This window comes from Pogona vitticeps, chromosome 3, assembly GCF_051106095.1.
Source record: "Pogona vitticeps strain Pit_001003342236 chromosome 3, PviZW2.1, whole genome shotgun sequence".
Lineage (NCBI taxonomy): Eukaryota > Metazoa > Chordata > Lepidosauria > Squamata > Agamidae > Pogona > Pogona vitticeps.
The window spans coordinates 183,629,080-183,647,774 of NC_135785.1; the positions used below are offsets into that span (position 1 = coordinate 183,629,080).

Here is an 18,695-nt window from a genome sequence, read left to right on the forward strand (position 1 = left end):
TAGAAAAGGAAGAGAAAAGGAAGAGAAAGCCTGTTAAGACTTTTCAAAACACATATAATCTATTTTAAAAAACATTTCCATTTAGAGGAGACATCAGTACTCTAGAGCAGTGGTTTTCAACTTCTGGTCCTTCAGATGGACAGAATTTTAACTTAAGGAATCCCTACCCCATGTTGGGTAAGGCTTCTGGGAGTAGAAATCCACAAAATCTTTACTGCTGAAGGTCGAGAAGCACTGCTTTAGAGCAGCCTTCTCCAACCTGGTGCCCTCCAGATATGTTGGCAATGGCCATTTCCTGGGGATGAGAAAGAGAGTTCTAGTACAACCCATTTGGAGGGTGTAAGGTTACCAAGAGGCTGTTCTAAAATAGCCTATAATTATTATTTACTGCACTTCCACCCTACATCATATGCCTTTCTTTTGCGAGCAGTAAGTCTTCTACATCAGATACGATAGGAAGGGCAATATAATCTAATTATGGGAAACCACATTTACTATTTTTAACTCCTCAGGAAAACCAACTCAGCAAGATTATCCTTCCCAGATGTGGGAGGTAAAATCAAAGAACAGTTTCAGCTACTGCAGTATCACATAGTTAATACTTTTACAAAATAAGTACATTAAAAAGTTGCAATGCATTGTGCAAAATTATTCCAAGTTATACTGGTCTACATTCTGAGAATGTTTTGTCCATAATTTGGGCACAATTATAATTTTTGTGATAATTTAACCCATTATCTTTAGCAAGTCTTCTTCTTCTTTGTAGTTTGTAAAAGGTAAGCAAGATTACACAGTTGCCAATCACATTAAGAGTCTGATATTCTTTGGCAAGCAACATACAAGTCTAATGGGCCCTGAATGCTATAACTGGTAAGTAACATTATTATTGCTCAAGACATCACTGCAAGATGCAGTGAAAATGTGTTCCTTTTATTATTTCTTTCCATACCTCTGGACAGTAAATTACAGGAGGAGCATATTATACTCTATATAGGGAAAATGGAACCAAACTCCTACAGTATGTTGTTTCTGTAAAATCCCTGGTCATTTCTACAGAGCCTAAGCAGAAATGCCATTCAAAACGAAAGAAGGTTGTGAACAAGCAAGGTTTGTAAAATACCTTCAGCTATTTTATTCATTAGAAGCCTGTCCCGAGTTATGTTTAGACCCTACTGAACTACTTCAGACTTCCCTCGCTGCAAGACAGAAAATGACATTCAGACCAACCCAACCGTAAGAATTACGTATAGGAGCTGTGCATAGACTGGAGTACCTTCCTTTTCATCTCTGAATACAATCTCACAACAACAATCTTCATTCCCTAAAAGATCCGAGCCCTTAGAGACTTACATCAGAAATCCAAAGCAACAGGACAGCAATTCTGACTCATACAGTTTTTTTGGGAAGCTGGACTGAAGCTTTAAGCTTACCAGACAGCCTCATTCTTGGACCCATAGTCAATAAATAAATAAATAAATAAATAAATAAATAAATAAATAAATAAATAAATAAATAAATAAATAAACAAATAAATAAATAAACAAACAAACAAATAAATAAATAAATAAATAAATAAATCCAAGGTCTCTGCTTTCTGTTTAGAGGGAGGAAATCCCCACTTTGCATAATTAATTTTCCCCAGTGTCTCCTAGTTCATATTTTTAACTAACTCAGATGAATTTGTTTCTGCTGCTGAACAATCACTCCTCTGTTTGAAAGGCCACAATGGATGCCATGGCAATTGAGGATGATGACATCAAACAAGAAAATGCAGGGATGGTGGTCCATATATAATATTTTTAGAACATTTAGGTTATGGTTTATATTTCACTGCCTTGTAATTATAGCTCTTTCACACCTTCACTCTTGATTGAAGTTCTGCTTTGCAGAAAACACATGGAAGTGGAATCAAACTAGAAGTCCCAGAACAGCATTTAATGCAGCATCAGATTAATTAACAATGTTCGTGTGGATAAAATACTCAGTGGTTTAAGTATCTGACTGCAGAGACAGAAGCTGGATGTTCAATTCCCCACTCTGCCTTGCAGGAGAAGAGACAGCTTGTGCAAGCTGCACCGTAGTCCCAAGGCGCCCCAGAAGGGGATGATAAACCATATATGTGTATTCTTTACGTTGAAACCCTTGGAAAGGGTCACCTGAAGTCAGAATTGATGATGGCACATTATTATTATTATTATTATTATTATTATTATTATTATTATTATTATTATTATTATTATTATTATTATTATTATTATTATTATTATTATTATTATTATTATTATTAGTAGTAGTAGTAGTAGTAGTAGTAGTAGTAGTAGTAGTAGTAGTAGTAGTAGTAGTAGTAGTAGTAGTAGTAGTAGTAGTAGTAGTAGTAGTAGTCTAATCACAAATTGCTTAAGCAAAAGGTACTTCAACTAACATTTACTGCTTGCTGGTTCAAGATTGTGTTACTTCTTTCTATTTGAGCAAGGCGAGGTACCTATACATGCAGTCCTATAGAAAGAGCTTGGCTATAGATCACACAAGCATATATACCCATATTTTTCGCTCCATAAGATGCACCTTTCCATAAGACGCACCAATTTTTTAGGAGAAGAAAACAGAAAAATATAATCTGTTTTCTTCGCTCCATAAGACGCACAGACTTTCCACCCCCCTGTTTTGTGGGAAAAAAGTGCGTCTTATGGTGCGAAAAATACGGTAAGTCTTCATTTACTTTCTCCCTTCTTAATTATCTGATTCAATTGAAGCAAAAATATCCTTATAGGACTATCTTTGTGACTGCAATCCATGTAAGGAAACAAAGGCACAGGAAGAATTCTGATTCTTATCTCTGAGATGGTCCAGTACAGTTGAGCAGATAGTTGACAGCACCTATTATCTATCATGGAAGAGGATATAAAGCCCATTCTTGCCTACTGAGAACTTCCACTTGGAAAGCAGGCAACAGCAGCCACATGTTTGACACTTCTTCAATCCTTATGTCTCTATTCTTGGCCTGTACTTGGAAACCCAATTCTACTTTATCACCCGTTTTGGATCAATGAGTACCAGTTCATCATTTGATAGCATTTGCTTCACTCCTTGTGCCCATCCCTACCTGCATAATTTTAACTAATGCTGAGATGACAGATACAACCTAACAAGCATTCTTTTCCATTTCAGCCTCTCTGATAAGATACACAGAAGTCATGCTGTCAAACTGCAGTTATAGCATCACAGCACAACTGAAGATCCCACATGAGCTCCAATGCATATTAAGGAGTCTTTTGTGTACCAGGAATTGCCTGCATTTCAGAGGGGAGGACAGATCTGTGCCTCTAGCCTTTTCTATGGGTGGAGATACCCATTCTGCCATAATGGTCACTTCTGCAAGTAAGAAACGTCCTGTCATGTGCACTCGAAGAACTGCAGAATTGTGGACCATAAAAATGGATCATTTGAAAGCTGTATTTATGCAAATTATGGTCTTTAATCCCATCTAGAACAGGCCTACGAATCAATGGGAGGTATAAAAACGTTGACTTAACAAATCCTATCCATTCAATTGTTTGCTTTAATTTGGATTGACACGTGGATTTAAGCCCTATTTAATTAATATATATTTTCCAAAGAGGACAGCATCCACAGAATTCAATGAATGTTCCAAGAACAAAGTATATTTGTAACTGGACACCTCTCCTATCTAAACCATTTCTCTGATTCCTCCAGGAGTCTCACAGTATGCCATAGTGAGCCTTCCAAGCCAAATGATGCAATGTCTGTAATTACATGAACACTCTTTTTATGCCAAGACATTCAGAAGAACATAGGACGTCAATAATACAACTGGACACAGATGGGATCGTATCTGTGATTGCTAATAAACAGCAGTTGCTGAAGAACAAAGAACTGAAAGTTCCAAGCTTTTCCTTCTTCCGCCCTTTCCAAAGTTGACCATTAATGTTTCAGATCACTATTAATGTTATCCAAACCGATCTGGAATATTAATGGCAGCCCACTTAGGACCTTCTAGAAAAGATTGGAGAAACAAAATACATCTCTGAAATATGCCTTTTTTTCCCCTTAGAAAGAAATAAAAAAGACTACCCATGTGTATTAACTGAACGATACCATTTTCTTTATATAAACTGTGTTTTAGAGATAAACAGTGATGTAATTTCCATACATTCTCTCTGCATAAATGTAAACACCATTTCATAATTTCTGTATTTTTATTCCTCCAACATTTAAAAAAACTGATTTTCCCATGCAATTCTTTCCCAATAAGTCCAATAATTCCATGATTTAAGTGTTCAGAATCTCCTTTAAATGCAATCTTATATACCTTTAACCAAATGTAAGTCACATTTATTAAAAAAACAAATTTTGTTTCATTTTTTAAGCACAATTGCTTAACCAAAGGCATATTTAAACATTGCTTAAATACAACAATGATGAGTTAATTTTTAATCTCTAATAATCTGATGGCCAGTTTGTTCTGGACACCCAGAGTAAATCTGTGTGGCATTTTTCAGCTGGGATTTAATCGCTGGATTTTCCTCCACCACCATCCCACTAAAGACAAACATCATGTCCATGTAAATATTCATCTGGATTCATTTTGTTCTCTGCTGATTTAAAATGGCATTCGTTTTGCCCATTTATTCCATCTCAGTAAATCTGCCTAGCCCCATCCTCACGTTTTGATTTAATGCAATGCCCACAAGATAAATCCTGTCATTTACAGCAATTTATAAACCTCCAGCTTTAAATGCAGCCAGTCTGTCTTATTGCTCTGCAAATAGCTGTTCAGCAATAACACAGCAAGTGTTCATTGGCTTGTTCTCTCCTAAGAATTTTTGATACTTCAAAATAAAATACCATGTTAATATGGCAACCGTCCTGCTTCTCAAATTAGCATAAGGGGAACTTCTACGACGGCTTATCTCAAAAGAAACATAAGCCTTTGCGAAATCAAACAACTATTTAAATTTCCACCCCCACCTCGTAGCCTGATGGAAGTGCATTTAATGTTTTTCTATAGACCTACAGCTGAAATTAGTAATGACAGTATGCTTGATTGTAAAACATGGCACTTAACATACATACATGTATGGAGAAGAAAGAAGTGATTGGTTGGTTGTAGAACATTTCCGCCACACTTAGAAACCCCTGCAGGTCACTGTTGCCTTTGCTGGTCATTACTAAGATTTCATGTTGATCAACACAACGAGGCTGAGATGCAGCTGAAATGTTCTGGATCCATTTCATGTCCTATCCTTTGCAAATGTGAATTTGTTTCCATTATAGGAATTTACTGGTTTTTAACCATTCAAAGAAACATACAATTCTGTTTGTCAGTCACTCTTACAAGTATGTCTGTACATATATCCTTTGGTATGTTCCTAGAACGCTTTAAAAACGGGAATGATCGATACAATCTACTTCTCAATTAAACAAAAAGCAGAACCTCCAGATGTTGGACTACAGCATCTATCATTCCTAGATAAGATGGTCAATGCCCACGAAACATGGTATCTGGAAGAATGGGAGCTGTGATCTAATAATCTGGAGGGCACAAGGTGAGAGACGGCTAATGCATGCAGAATGGATTTCCCCCCAAATCTCTTAACATCCAGGTTGCTAAACAAACCACCTAAAGTTCTATTGACAGAAATCAATCTTTAAAACACGCAATATCAACATATGCCATTTTAATCACACATCAACACAGATTCAGTGACGTGGCACTAGGAAAAGAACAAAAACTTATGCCACAACCCAGGGATGTTTAATGTAAATTTAAGTGCAGTTAGGTCCATTCATTTTTTTAAAGTCGTATTGTTTAAAATATTCACATTTCTCTTTATATACTCAACCAAAAACAAAATTATGTATGTCTGATGTTATGAACAAAACACCCAATTAGGGGTTTCAATGCTACAAGTAAAATCTGGAGAAAAATCCACAGATATTACATACATGAAAGATAACTGGAAAACTGACAGGACATCAAAGTCTACTTAATTAAGTACTTTAATGAGATTTCAACTGGACACTGATTTAGGACTGGACATTTAATTTAGTCACATCAATGGAACTAAAATTCTTTTAAATTAAGAGTCAGACTCCGATTTGAATTTCATATCTTTTATCCGTTATTTATCTATAAAGTATGAATTGATTCAAAAAGGAGTTATGGAGAAAAAGCTCCAAGCAGCCTGTTATTACTTGCTTATAAAGACTTTACTATAAACTGCATTGTTAATGACTGCCTTAAAAATGCTATCTATCCAAATAGATCGATATGTTTTATCACACTAAACAAGTCAGGTACAATAAGAAAATCAGAAATGTCTGTACATTTAGAGCAATTCCCTAAGCCTAGATGGTTTTTAGAGGGGAAAATCTTGTCCCCACCCAAAGATTGTGAAACCAGCACAATGAACCCAAGCAGATTTTAGACATGTGTTTCCCAAATAATCTCCCTCTACCTGAAAAAAGGTTGCAGGACAAATAATTCTTAGTAGATAGTAGGGTGCTTTCAGCTGGGTTCTTTGACATGACCAGCAAAAAAACAGCCAACAAACTGGTTGTTTTTCTGGAGCAAACAGATTACATTGTGCTAATGAAAGCTTCTTGTACAAGCCTAAACAATTATCCAGATTCAACAGATTAAAATTTTTTTTGCAACAGTTGTGTGGAGATGAAATGATGAATACATAACCACATACACCCTTACTCTCATCTTTCAAATAAATCTATCTGGAAATTTCACACATTCAGAGGAAATAAATTTCTAAGTATAATTCATTTCATAACACAAGAGATACTCAATTAACTCTTCCATTCATTTTAATGAAATGTGTTATTTCTATTTTGGCATGTTAAAAGATGATAGTTTAATAAAGAATCTTCAAACACTTTTGTACAAATTTTGAGAGTCTGGGGATTTTTGTAAAGACCACCTGGAATGCAGTTTGTGTGTGTGTATATATATATATATACTGTATATAAAATCTGCAGTAACATTATCATTTCAGTGGCATGCAAGTGATTTTGCAAAATTTAATCTCTTACCATTGTAGTGTTTTCAGCAGACTATCTAGGGTATTATTTTATGCCATGGTCCAACTGCTTTTTCACATTTCACTCAACTGCCAATGAAGCTTTTCTCATATTATATGGATTAACTGTTCCAGAGATCAACACTTAATTTGCAGAATCTGGAGACCAGCATTTGTACTGAACATTTAATTAATATAGCCTTTGCCCTAAACCAGTAACACAGAGAAAGCAACTGGCTGTTCAGGAGCTTCTGAACAAAATAACAAAAAAGCCATCACTAAACAATAACATAACGCCTACACGACCTGCATGTTACTTGTTAGCTATGGCTTTTCCTCTTGTGTCTTACTGCTTCAAACCTACAAGACCTGTTGTGCAAACAATATGATAAAAGATAAATTGCCAGCACTGAGTGTGACCTCTGCCCAATAATGTATGTTTACTGCTTTTCAAGTCATTGGCTTGACACAAGAGTAAATGGGGACAAAGTTTTCAGGAGCATCACTGCACATACTGGCTACAGAAAAAGGTAATGAAATGTAACAATGCAAGTCATTAATGTTGTATATATGCTGTGTGGCACTGCACTGTTTACATCTATAAATCAGCAGTAACACTCAGGTTCGTTCTGTCATGCCACATTGCCATTTTATGGTCTATAAATCTATCTTTCATAACACTTCTTCCCAAATGCTAGGTCCTCTTCGATTGTTCCTTTTTCTCCCCCTCCATGCTATTGCACAATTCTTTTTCCTTGAAGAGAGGAAAAATGGAAGACAAACACTATACAATAAAAGATGAAAACAGAATTCTGTGTGCCTTGCCCCATACTGGCTATAAGCTTCATGTGATCATAATACTGGATTCCCCAAAGCCTGACTTTCGAGCTCAAAATGCATGAATAAAGGGACACTTGCACAATAATAAACAGAATTAGTTTGCTCTAAAATGCTAAAAACACAATAAAACCCTCTTTTTTTCCTGGGTTCAAAGTGTGTGAAAAAGCCAACCCAGAGAAGCCAGGATAAATGGCTGTTCTCTTAAATCTACTATCAACTTATACAGAATTTAAAAAAAAACAACTGCTTGAAGATAGAAGAAGCAATAATGATCATTTACATGCCGTTCTAAAGAGAGTGACAAACACAGCTTAAATCTTTTCACTGAAGGTTCTTAAAAAGATTTGAACAGTCTATTGTTTGGTCCTCTGGGTACCTTTTTTCTCTTGGCTTTGTTCTGTATTTTCCTCTGCTGTAGTTTCCATGGCGGGCTTTATACCATCCACCAAAAATGCTCTCACTCCCCGCCCCCAGCAAAAGCTCAATCTCTTTCTCCTTTTCTCTCTCTTCTTTCTTCCTTCCTTCTTTCTCTTCTGTCTCTTCTTTACTGTTGCACTGATTGAAGGGCTCAGTTCCTCACTACAGTAGGTTGCACCTCTTTCCAAAACGTACAAAGTCTTGTCAGCTTCAGTTTTAGTCTGTCTACTGGTCCATAAAGATCTCTGCTAGGAAACGCTCAGCTATACGTCAGAGACCCCCAGTTACAAAATCACCATTCTGAGCTTGATGTCTCCTGTCTCTTTCAGTATATGCGTGTGCAAGGGAACCTGAACAATCCAGCTAGCCTCTGTTTTCTTTCACATGCTCTCCCTTTCCTCCTCTTCCCCTATGAATGTTAAATCAATTCTCTGGGTGAAGAATATGTTTGTGACATCAGAAAAGGGGGCTGCATCTGTGAGGGAGAGAAAGGAGACCCCTCCTGTTGCGTGACTCAGCTATGACACCAGTCTCTCTCTCTCTCTCCATACACCATTGCTAAGTAGAGTTCATGTCATCCACACAATAAGCCTCCCCTTTTCTGCAAGAGTCTAACACTGTGCTTGCATTCTGACCTAGTCCACATGCCCTCTGTTCTCACAAAGGAAAGAATGCACCCATTTCTGTCAGCGTAGCTATGGACTTCAAGGGTACACATTTTAAACTCAGATTTGATGGGGCGACAGCATGTGAAATCAATAGAAGGGCACCGTGCTTACAGCAGAGTGAGGTCTTAAAAATTCTGGGGTAGTTATATACAATATAAATTCAAACTATGGACTAGAAACATGCAGGCAAGAAGATAAAGGGGGGGGGGTGCAACACCTGAGGTTCCATACTTTGCTTCCTACCATTAAAAAAAGCATCCACGTTTAACCATAAATTTTAAAGGGTCACACGATGATTTTAGCATAATTTGTGACATGTTGTAATCAACATTCTAGATTTACAAAACAACAGCTTCAAACAGCTGTTTCCAAGGGCCAGTGTTCCTTTGTGGTGTTTTCAGCTAGACATCTTCTAGAATTACCAACCAAAAGACGACTGAGACACAATTTCGTCTTTTCCTCCTCAAGGGATTTTTAAAGGAAGAAGCAAAGGTGGGAGAAACAATATGGAGACATGGAAGGGTTAAGAATGGAAGATTCCATAAACAAGGCCTGATGATTGTGTAATAAAAAGCTTAATCTGGAAGCACCATTAAAGCACTTGGGAAATTGCCCTTTCAAAAGAGGATGTGTGTAAACAAAGGCATATTTTAGCAAGAGCTGACAAAGGATAGGGCATCACTAGGTGAGTCAATGGAATAGATGTTTATTGGAAGAATTATGCAAGTCTAGACTTTTTCTTTGTTGAATTCTTATTTGTTTGATACAGTAGTTTGTACTTAAAATGGGCACCTAGAACAAAGGTTTGGTAAAAGAAAAAAAAACTAACCCAAAGTCTTGGTGGAGGAAAAATGCTTTGTTCAGTTTTATAAGCCTGGTAGAAGTATTTCTATCCAGAATATTCAAGGAGAATGTTGGAATATATTCCCAGGATCCTAACCTCCACTAAAGTGGAAAAACTACTCATTATGGACTTCCTATAAGGCTAGTTTTCTGTATGGAGGGGATTCCTTGGGGGCAAGATACAACCATCAGCTGTGTATTTCTCCCATATCTGCAGTCTAAAGACACAAGCTATATTCACAAGCTATATTCTAACTGGTGTGGTTTTGGGTCACATGAAGGGGTTACCTCCTCCTCTCCAGAATGTTGTTTCTTATGTGGGGGACAAGGCAAGCACACTCTCCTCAGCACACATGAGTTCCACATGCTTAGATAATGACTGCATAGAGTTATATCATATGCTTTCTTCCCTGAATATTCTGAGAATATAGCGAATAATAATAGTGAATAAGTATATTATGGGCAGCATCAAGAACTACTGCTATCTACAACTTAGTAGAGGTACTAGTCACAGTAAACACAAGGCAAACTAGAATGGATCTTGTTTCTTCACAATTCATCGCAGAAAAACTGGGGTTGATCTTTTATGTAACCTTTTTGGGTACATCTCCTTTTCGAGATATGTAACTCTGTGTGTGAAAAAGCAGAAAAAGCTGCATGCAAGTCAAAGAAAGCAGTGCACTATCTAAACAATGTGAGTTAGTTTCCCACTGTTGTCTTCTCTAAGAGAAACTACGATTGTATTTAAATTTTGTATCCCAAAACCCAAAATTATTTCTAAAAATAAAATTAATGTAAGATATGATAATCTATGCAAATTAAAACTGTATTTTAACTCTCTTCAAAGCACACATAGCAGAGTGGAAAAGTTTATTTTCTGACCACAACTCTTGGGGCACTCTGGAAGTTGTAGCCTTAAAAAAGGAACTTTTCCAAACTCTGAGTCAGAGCAACTCTGTATAAAATATAATTACACCATACTTCACCCCTGCTGCTCAACTGCACAGTTTTCAGATGGTACGAACAGGGCACATATTACAATAGAAACCTAAGCCCAAACTCTCTCAGCCTCAAATATGCGGCCTTCACTTAAGAAACGAGCAGGTATCCTGGAAATTTTAAGTTACTGGGAAGGGTATTCAACTAGATCATTGTTTTGCCTCCACATACTGTACCTAGGTGTTACTTTGGATTGCATGTTGATCTGTAGAAAAACATTACCAACATACAAAATAAAAGGTCTCTGCAAGGTACAATAATATTTGAATGCTACTGGGCTCTAGATGGGGCATAGAACCACAAACACTAACAACTACAGCTTTGGCCCTATACAGTACTGCTTTATGTTGTGGCATAGTCTGGTGTGGCATAGTTCAGCCCATGCAAATCAGATAAATATGGCGCACAAAGAAAGCTGTAAAATCATTACAGGATGCCTGAAGCCAAACCTTATTAAAAAAAAACAACACAATTATCTAGCAGGCATTGCACCCAGTGATATATGGAGAGAGGAGGCAGTTAACAGTGAACGACTCAAAGCATCTACACCCAATGTGCATTCCTCTTTGGCTACCATCCTACTCCTTCCAGACTAAAATCAAGCCAGAACACACACACACACACACATGAACATATACGAATCTTGAAGACACAGCAGAGAATGACAGGACTATGATGAGGAAAGAAAAACTACCCATATCTTAAAATAGACCACCAGGAAAGAATAGTACTTGGTTACATAGAGGCTGGGTTACGTAATTAGAAGACACTTCTAAGACTGCAGAATGGAGTTGACAGAACCAAGGTAAACTTAGGAAAATAAGTTTTTTTGCACCGACATAGTCATTTGGGAGAACAGAGAAGAGCAGACAATATTAATCTTATGTCAGTGTACCATGCACCCCTCAACATGTACTATAGAAGATTTGTTGTTAGTTGCTCCAAATGCTCTTGACATTGCTTGTTTCTGGGCAAAAATTATCTTATGAAGTTATACAAGCTTTACAATTTTTTTTCTTGTAAATCAGTTTGCATTTTATGTGTTTATGTACATGCTATTGCCTAATTTGATGTTGCATTCTCTTAATAATACTATGGGGGCTTTTGACATGAGTAAAGGAGGAAAGAGCTCTAGAAAGATTCCTTGCAGAAAGTTTCTTTCTGCAAACCCAAGGAATAACAGATTTTGGTAGGCAAGCAACCAATTAGTAGACTGGTACTGATGGACGTCACCCAAAGCACAGTAGCTTGAAATTTTAAATGGGAAGCTGGTGACACACAAACAGTGTAGCTGAAAGTAAGATCATAGGATGGGTTGTGGCCAAGAATGAAAAATGTCTATGAAAGAGGAGTGTATTTTTTAATTTCTCTTTTTAAGTTCAAGAGATTCCAAATAATTTAGTGTGCATTACAGAGCCCAATTAAGACCTGCTGGATAGCTCAGTGGTTTAAGCATCTGGCTATGGAGCCAGAGGTTGCGATTTTGGTTTCCCACTGGGCCTCCTTGACAGGCGGTAAGCTCAATGATTTGTAGGGTCTCCTCCAGCTCTGCAGTTCTAAGATGACAATTATGATGATGATGATGATGATGATGATGATGATGATGATGATGATGATGATGATGATGATGATGATGATGATGATGATGATAAAAGATACAGCATATCCAGAATCAACTAACTTTGCAAATTACCATCAGTAAAAAAGAAATATATTTTTACCACTAGCCACTCAAGCTTCCCAGAAAAACAAAACATCAGAGTAGCATTTTTCCAAACCTGTAGAAGTGCACATATACTAATGAATAAATGTTAAAATCCAGTACCCTCTTCAAAACAGAGCTCCAACTGCTGCAATGATCTGACATAGTGCCATTTGTGTGCTTGACCATACATGAACCAGCATCACATCCGTTTGCATCACCAGCCTCTGCAACTAGAGCTCTGCATGTGTGCAAATGTAGAGTAAGACACTATATCAGTGGTTCTTAACCTTAGGTTACTCAGGTGTTTTTGGACTGCAACTCCCAGAAGCCTTCATCACCAGCTGTGCTGGCTGGGGTTTCTGGGAGTTGCAGTTCAAAAACACCTGAGTAACCCAAGGTTAAGAACCACTGCACTATATGATCCAATTAGAAAAGCAAGGTTGGGAGTGGATGGTCTTCCAGTTGCTCTTGGACTGCAACTTCAATCAGCCCCACCTAGCATAAGTTATGGTGAAGGATGATAAAAGTTGTAGTCCACCAAACACTTGGAAGGCCACATGTTTTTCTTTGATTTTTAATATCAGCAACTGGATTTTTAATGACTCATTGAACTGTGACAATTGTTTCCAGTACAGTGTTGCTTCAAAAATCCACCCAAAATGTATGCGTAGAATATTGACTTACACAGAAATGATAAGGATGGTTTCTAAAAATGGTATCAGTGGCTTAGCATCTTTACCTCAAACCTGAAAAGAACAGAGTAAACAGAAGAGGGCATAGAATCCCCACTACCTACCTACCTACCTACCTACCTACCTACCTACCTACCTACCTACCTACCTACCTACCTACCTACCTACCTACCTACCTACCTACCTACCAACCAACCAACCAACCAACCAACCAACCAACCAACCAACCAACCAACCAACCCCCCCCCACACACACACACTTATTTCACTGGGGCTTCTCCCCTCATGTACTAAGATTCCTTCTCCACTGTAACCAAACACTTCCAACTCCATATAGTCCATTGATCCTGTTTGTGGGCCAATGATACCCCACTCATACGATAGATGTACACCAATTTGATATAGCTCTAGCAGTTTGATATATTAATCTAGCAAAGAAAGGAGAAATGTACTGTACATACATCTGTAAGAGATATACTGTAAGCTGTAGCAAGCATGTTTTGATTTCTTAACACTTCCTGCTATTCCCCATATATGTAAATAGAGTGGTTAAAATGTGTAGGGTCTCCTCCCCCCCGTTTCCTGCTCTTTCTCAAAGAAATTCAGGGTGCTACATATGTTTCCTCTGGCCTATTTTCAACTCACAACCACCCTATGAAGTAGGCTAGCGTCTATGTGTGTGAGGTAACAGATATATCAGAGAGAGAGAGAGAGAGAGAGAGAGAGAGAGAGAGAGAGCGCACTCAAGATTGACCAAGGGAACCATGACACACAACACCACAATATCTAAATAACAAGGCTAGCAGTTTCATCTTGCTTGCTTGCTTCCTTGCTTGCTTACTTATATTATTTTTAAAAAAATTGTATTCAGTTCAATCCAATGTTTCTTTCAAGGGGCGTGAATTTCATGCATGAGCGGATTTTTCTAATTGCACGACGTTCTCCCAACTGTGATGGTTTTTGAATGATAAAAAGGAGGGAGATCCAGCTTATATACTGTATTACCAAATAGTTACATTTAGTAATTGTTTTACTGCCCAGGTAGATGAACCGCCACCTTTCTGCGGGAATAAATAGTTTGCAAGGGGTAGGAAAAGTCACATTAATGTTACACATAGCGTTTGAAAGTTAGAAACCTTTGTGGACCTGCTGCAAACACCTGGAGATCTACTACAGGGCCTCCTCTGTGGAAGCTCCCAGATTGTGGAATGCTCTCTCAAGAGGTTAGGTGGGCTCTCTCCTTTTTATCTTTTTGCTGACAAGTGAAGACCTACCTGTTCAAGCAGGCTTTTAATAGTTATGACTGAGTCCCTGGATGCTGGCTTCTTCTTTTTTGTTTACCTATTTCAGTTTTTAAAGTTTTAAATGTTTTTAATTAATTATTTGATTTTAATTATTACTGCATACTTAATCGTTTTTAACCTGTAATTTTATTGTACTTTTCATGTTACTTGATTTAACATGGTGAGCCACCTTAGGTCCCCTCACCAGGAGAAAGGTAGCCTACAAAGTATACTAAATAAATATATATGTGAATAAATAAAGAGAACTTGATCAATCTTCTGCCCACCTCTTTGTTAGAATACAGTGGTACCTCGTTAGATGATTACCCCGCAAAACGACAAATCCGCATGATGATGAAGTTTTGCGATCGCCATTGCACTTCGCAAAACAGTGTTTCCTATGGGTGATTTTTGCTGGACGATGTTTTGGTCCATGCTTTGCAAGATAGTTTTTTTCCCCCGGGACCAATGCTTTGCAAGACAACGATTTTTACAGCTGATCGGCGGCTCCGCAAAATGGCTTCCCTATGAGCGATCTTCACAAAACGGGTATTTTCAGGACCAATGCTTTGCAAGACAGCAATTTTTACAGCTGATTGGCGCTTCGCAACATGGCTTCCCTATGGGCAATTTTCACAAAATGACAACTATTTTCCCCATTGGAACGCATTAAACGGATTTAAGTGCATTCCAATGGGGAAACGCTTTTTGCAAGACGATGTTTTCACTAAACAGCGATTTCAATGGAACGGATTAACATCATCTTGTGGGCCACCATTGTACATCCCAGCTTCAAAATTTATAACAATTAACTCCCTACAATAATCTTGCAGAATCTGGTTCTTCTAGATTGTGGCCTTTTAACTTTTCATTTAGAGCAGGTTTAAGTCTTTTAACACAGAGGAATTAATGATAAAAGAACAACTAATTCATTGACTGAATATTTTTGGGTTCATGTATCTTTCCCCCCCTCAAAAGTATCATTTAACTGTCATTCAAAAACAGAACGCCAAGTTTCAGGCCATCTGCTGAATCACACTGTGCATGTGTCTCATCACTTCCTCCCTTTCAAACATTCTTCATAATTCTGTACCAAAAATACATCGCAGAAATCCAGTTCACGCTATACAGTCCACAAGTGCCAGTGGCTTATCCAGAGGAATCCAAGACACTAACATATTCTACAAAATCCAAATCAATGTATCAACTATGTATGTATGCCAGTGTGATCCAGTTCAAATTTCTTCTTGACCATGGAAACTCACTTGGAAATGGCAATGTTTAATGTCTCACATATCTTAAAAATCCTATTAGAGTCATTTCACTCAATGTCAGAGGCAGGTGGAGATACACCTAGTCCTCTCCCTGTTAATATTGAGAAGGCGATTTAAAATGCTATTTTTCTGGAAGGCCTTCCACACGACCCTACATGATTCACACCTCCAAATTGAGAATTTGATGTTGGTTTCATTTGTTTTCATTTGCTTAATATTTAAACTTTCTAGTACAAGTTGCATTTTATAGTGTATGACATTTTTTTTTACTACTGTTGCAAACTGTCCAGAATACTTCATTGCACTAAAGGGGCAGTATCTAAGTCTAAGGAATAAATAAATAAATTCACTTTGGAAGCTGCTTGGCAGAACATAACTTCAAATATATGTCAGGAAACTTCACATGGACCAGCTCTTCCAAGCATCCATTTCCCCACCCTATAACCTGTTCCAAGACAACACATAGGCAAACACACTCAGTTTAGATAGTGCTTCCATTTGGAATCCATGCATGCATGTAGCACTTTGCAATGTCCTTGAGACTGATATTCAGGAACAATCAATATTGATAGGTGAAGTCTAACAGTCGTTTTTCACATACATACAACACCATTGTATTAGACCTCAACAGATGGGAAACTCTGACATCTGATCGTTCAGCCTGGAGGCAGGCAGTACATCACGGCCTCTCCCAATTTGAAGAGACCCTTGTCCAGCAGGCTGAGGCAAAGAGGAAGTCACAAAGGAAGCAAAACCAGGGAGCTGGACAGGGGACAGATTGGATTTGTCTCCAGTGTGGAAGGGATTGTCACTCTCGAATTGGCCTCCTCAGCCACACTAGACGCTGTTCCAAGTCCTCCATACAGAGCACGCTACCATAGTCTTTCGAGACTGAAGGATGCCTACACACATTGTATTATACACAACAAATAAAGCATGATCTATGGGGCAATAGGTGATTTTTAAAAATCTATTTAAAATATACATATTGTAAAACTGAAAGTGTTGGAAATGAAGACATTGACATGTTTAGTCTAGGAATCATTATGCCTAAGCACTGCTTAATTTCAGGACAGGAGGGGATCTCTCTCACATACAATGAACCCGAAGACAAAAGCACTGTAGGGTGAGTCAAGGACAGGAGTAGCAGCATTGATTCTGCATCCCCAGATTGGCTGTCTATTAAACTGCTTTGCCAGAGCAGGATTACTGCCTACTGTACTTAGTCCCAACATTCTGCCTATTTTATATATATATGTTTTTAAATGTTTCCCTTTGGAAACCCAACGTAATTCCAGAAGTGCTTAACCCAGAAAAGAAAAAACTGCACTCATGTTCCACCTGCTATTTATGTGCTTTTGTTTTTCAAGTGGTGGTGTCTTCCCACTAAAACCAAATGCATTACTGTTCTGCTTCCTTATTGCTACTTTATATGCTCTCCTGCCACACAAAACACATCAGTTAAAAACTATGCCTATTATACCTGAATCAGTGCATTTTGCTTGTATCTTACTTTGCTGAAAACATAAGTATTTATGGCGTCCATCTTAAGCCACCTTACTAATAAAGAAAGAACAAAAAGCAAAGCATACTGTTTATACACTGCCCCATAGAGCTTAAAGCACTTTCTGGGCAGTTCATAAGTTAGTTATGCAGGGTAAACATTGCCTCCCCCCGCCCCCAGCGACCTGAGTACTCATTTTACCAACCTTGGAAGGACAGAAGGCTGAGTCAACTTTGAGAAGGCTATCTAGGATTGAACCTGGGGTTATGAGCAGTTTTGGCTGCAGTACAGTGGTTTAACTACTGCATCACAAGGCTCCCGCCTGAATGCTTGACATAAGTAGGGAAATGTATAAGTGTAGAGAAGCACCACAAATTAAGTGTTTTCGATATCTAGCCTACTAAACAGCCAGTTGGCACCCTTCTCAGGGCCAGGTATGGTCCAAGAGGAGAACACACTGTTGGCCAAAATGCTATTTTATAACCGTAGAAGGAAAGAGCTGAAGTTTCTTCATTCTGATGAATTCAAAAGCATGGCAAACACTTGCCATTTTCAACTGTAATTCAGTTCCGAGATATGCCTTTGCTGTTTCTTTAAGCTTTAGATGTTAAGTGTGTTTTCCAATTTGGATTCAAATTACATGGATTCACCCTTGATCAAATGCTCTGAAATTTGGGGACAAGAACCAGCAAACAAACAAACAAACAAACAAACAAACAAACAAACAAACAAACTAACTAACTAACTAACTAACTAACTAACTAACTAACTAACTAACTAACTAACTAACTAACTAACTAACTAACTAACTAACTAACTAACTAACTAACTTTCAACTTCCTATTCCTCAAGAGTATTAGGGTTTTTCACATGCTCAGCAACAATAGTTTTGATACAAATTTGACAAATACTGTACTCCACATGAATTCTAGATGGTTTATTCGTTTCTACTGTTATGGACTAATGTTCATTTGTATTTATGCATCCATTTATTAGGTTTTAGCCTTCTATGTTACTAAACGTGAACTTCAGATTCAAATTCATTTTTCTAATAGTTCAGTTTGAGTAAATAGATAAATCCCCTTCTACACATATGCGTAACTGTGCACTTCTTGCTTCAACAACACTGGAGTTAGGCGCAGGACCCCTATGTAGTCCAAAATCCATGTATGCCCCCAAAACATAATTACAAACAGTTAATTCACACACACACACACCTCCTTGCCCTGTATCAGCCTCCTAGCATGCCAGGAGAGTTGGGCCACCTCCCTCATCCAGAGATGCAGGAGGAATCAATAAACGCCGATAACTAAGAGCCAAGACTCAGTATATGCTTAAAGTACTGCTAATCCAAACAAATATAGGCAGTTATTGAAAACTCACCATTGGGAATACTGGACACTTTAGCAAACATCTAG

At 37.9% G+C, this 18,695-nt stretch overlaps 1 protein-coding gene and 1 long non-coding RNA gene across 10 annotated transcripts in view; one reads left to right on the forward strand and one right to left on the reverse strand.

The window, feature by feature from the left end:
• The window catches only part of GPM6B (glycoprotein M6B), a 133,319-nt gene that overhangs the window by 33,679 nt on the left and 80,945 nt on the right, over positions 1–18,695 (reverse strand). For 4 of the 9 annotated variants that reach the window (XR_013543542.1, XM_020786775.3, XM_072994355.2 and 1 more), the window contains exon 1: positions 8,269–8,953. The exons of 4 other annotated variants lie outside the window; for them this stretch is intronic. Coding sequence is in view for 4 of the 5 variants with exons in the window: in XM_020786775.3 (XP_020642434.1) it covers positions 8,269–8,317 (49 nt within the window). In the remaining variant the exon portion in view is untranslated. Of the gene's footprint in view, positions 1–8,268; positions 8,967–18,695 lie in introns of those variants that run through there. One more of the 9 variants, XM_078390385.1, reaches the window with a different exon arrangement.
• Positions 734–6,920, forward strand: LOC110075469 (uncharacterized). Its single transcript, XR_002299973.3, has 2 exons — positions 734–870; positions 3,169–6,920. It is a non-coding gene; the product is annotated as an uncharacterized LOC110075469 (long non-coding RNA).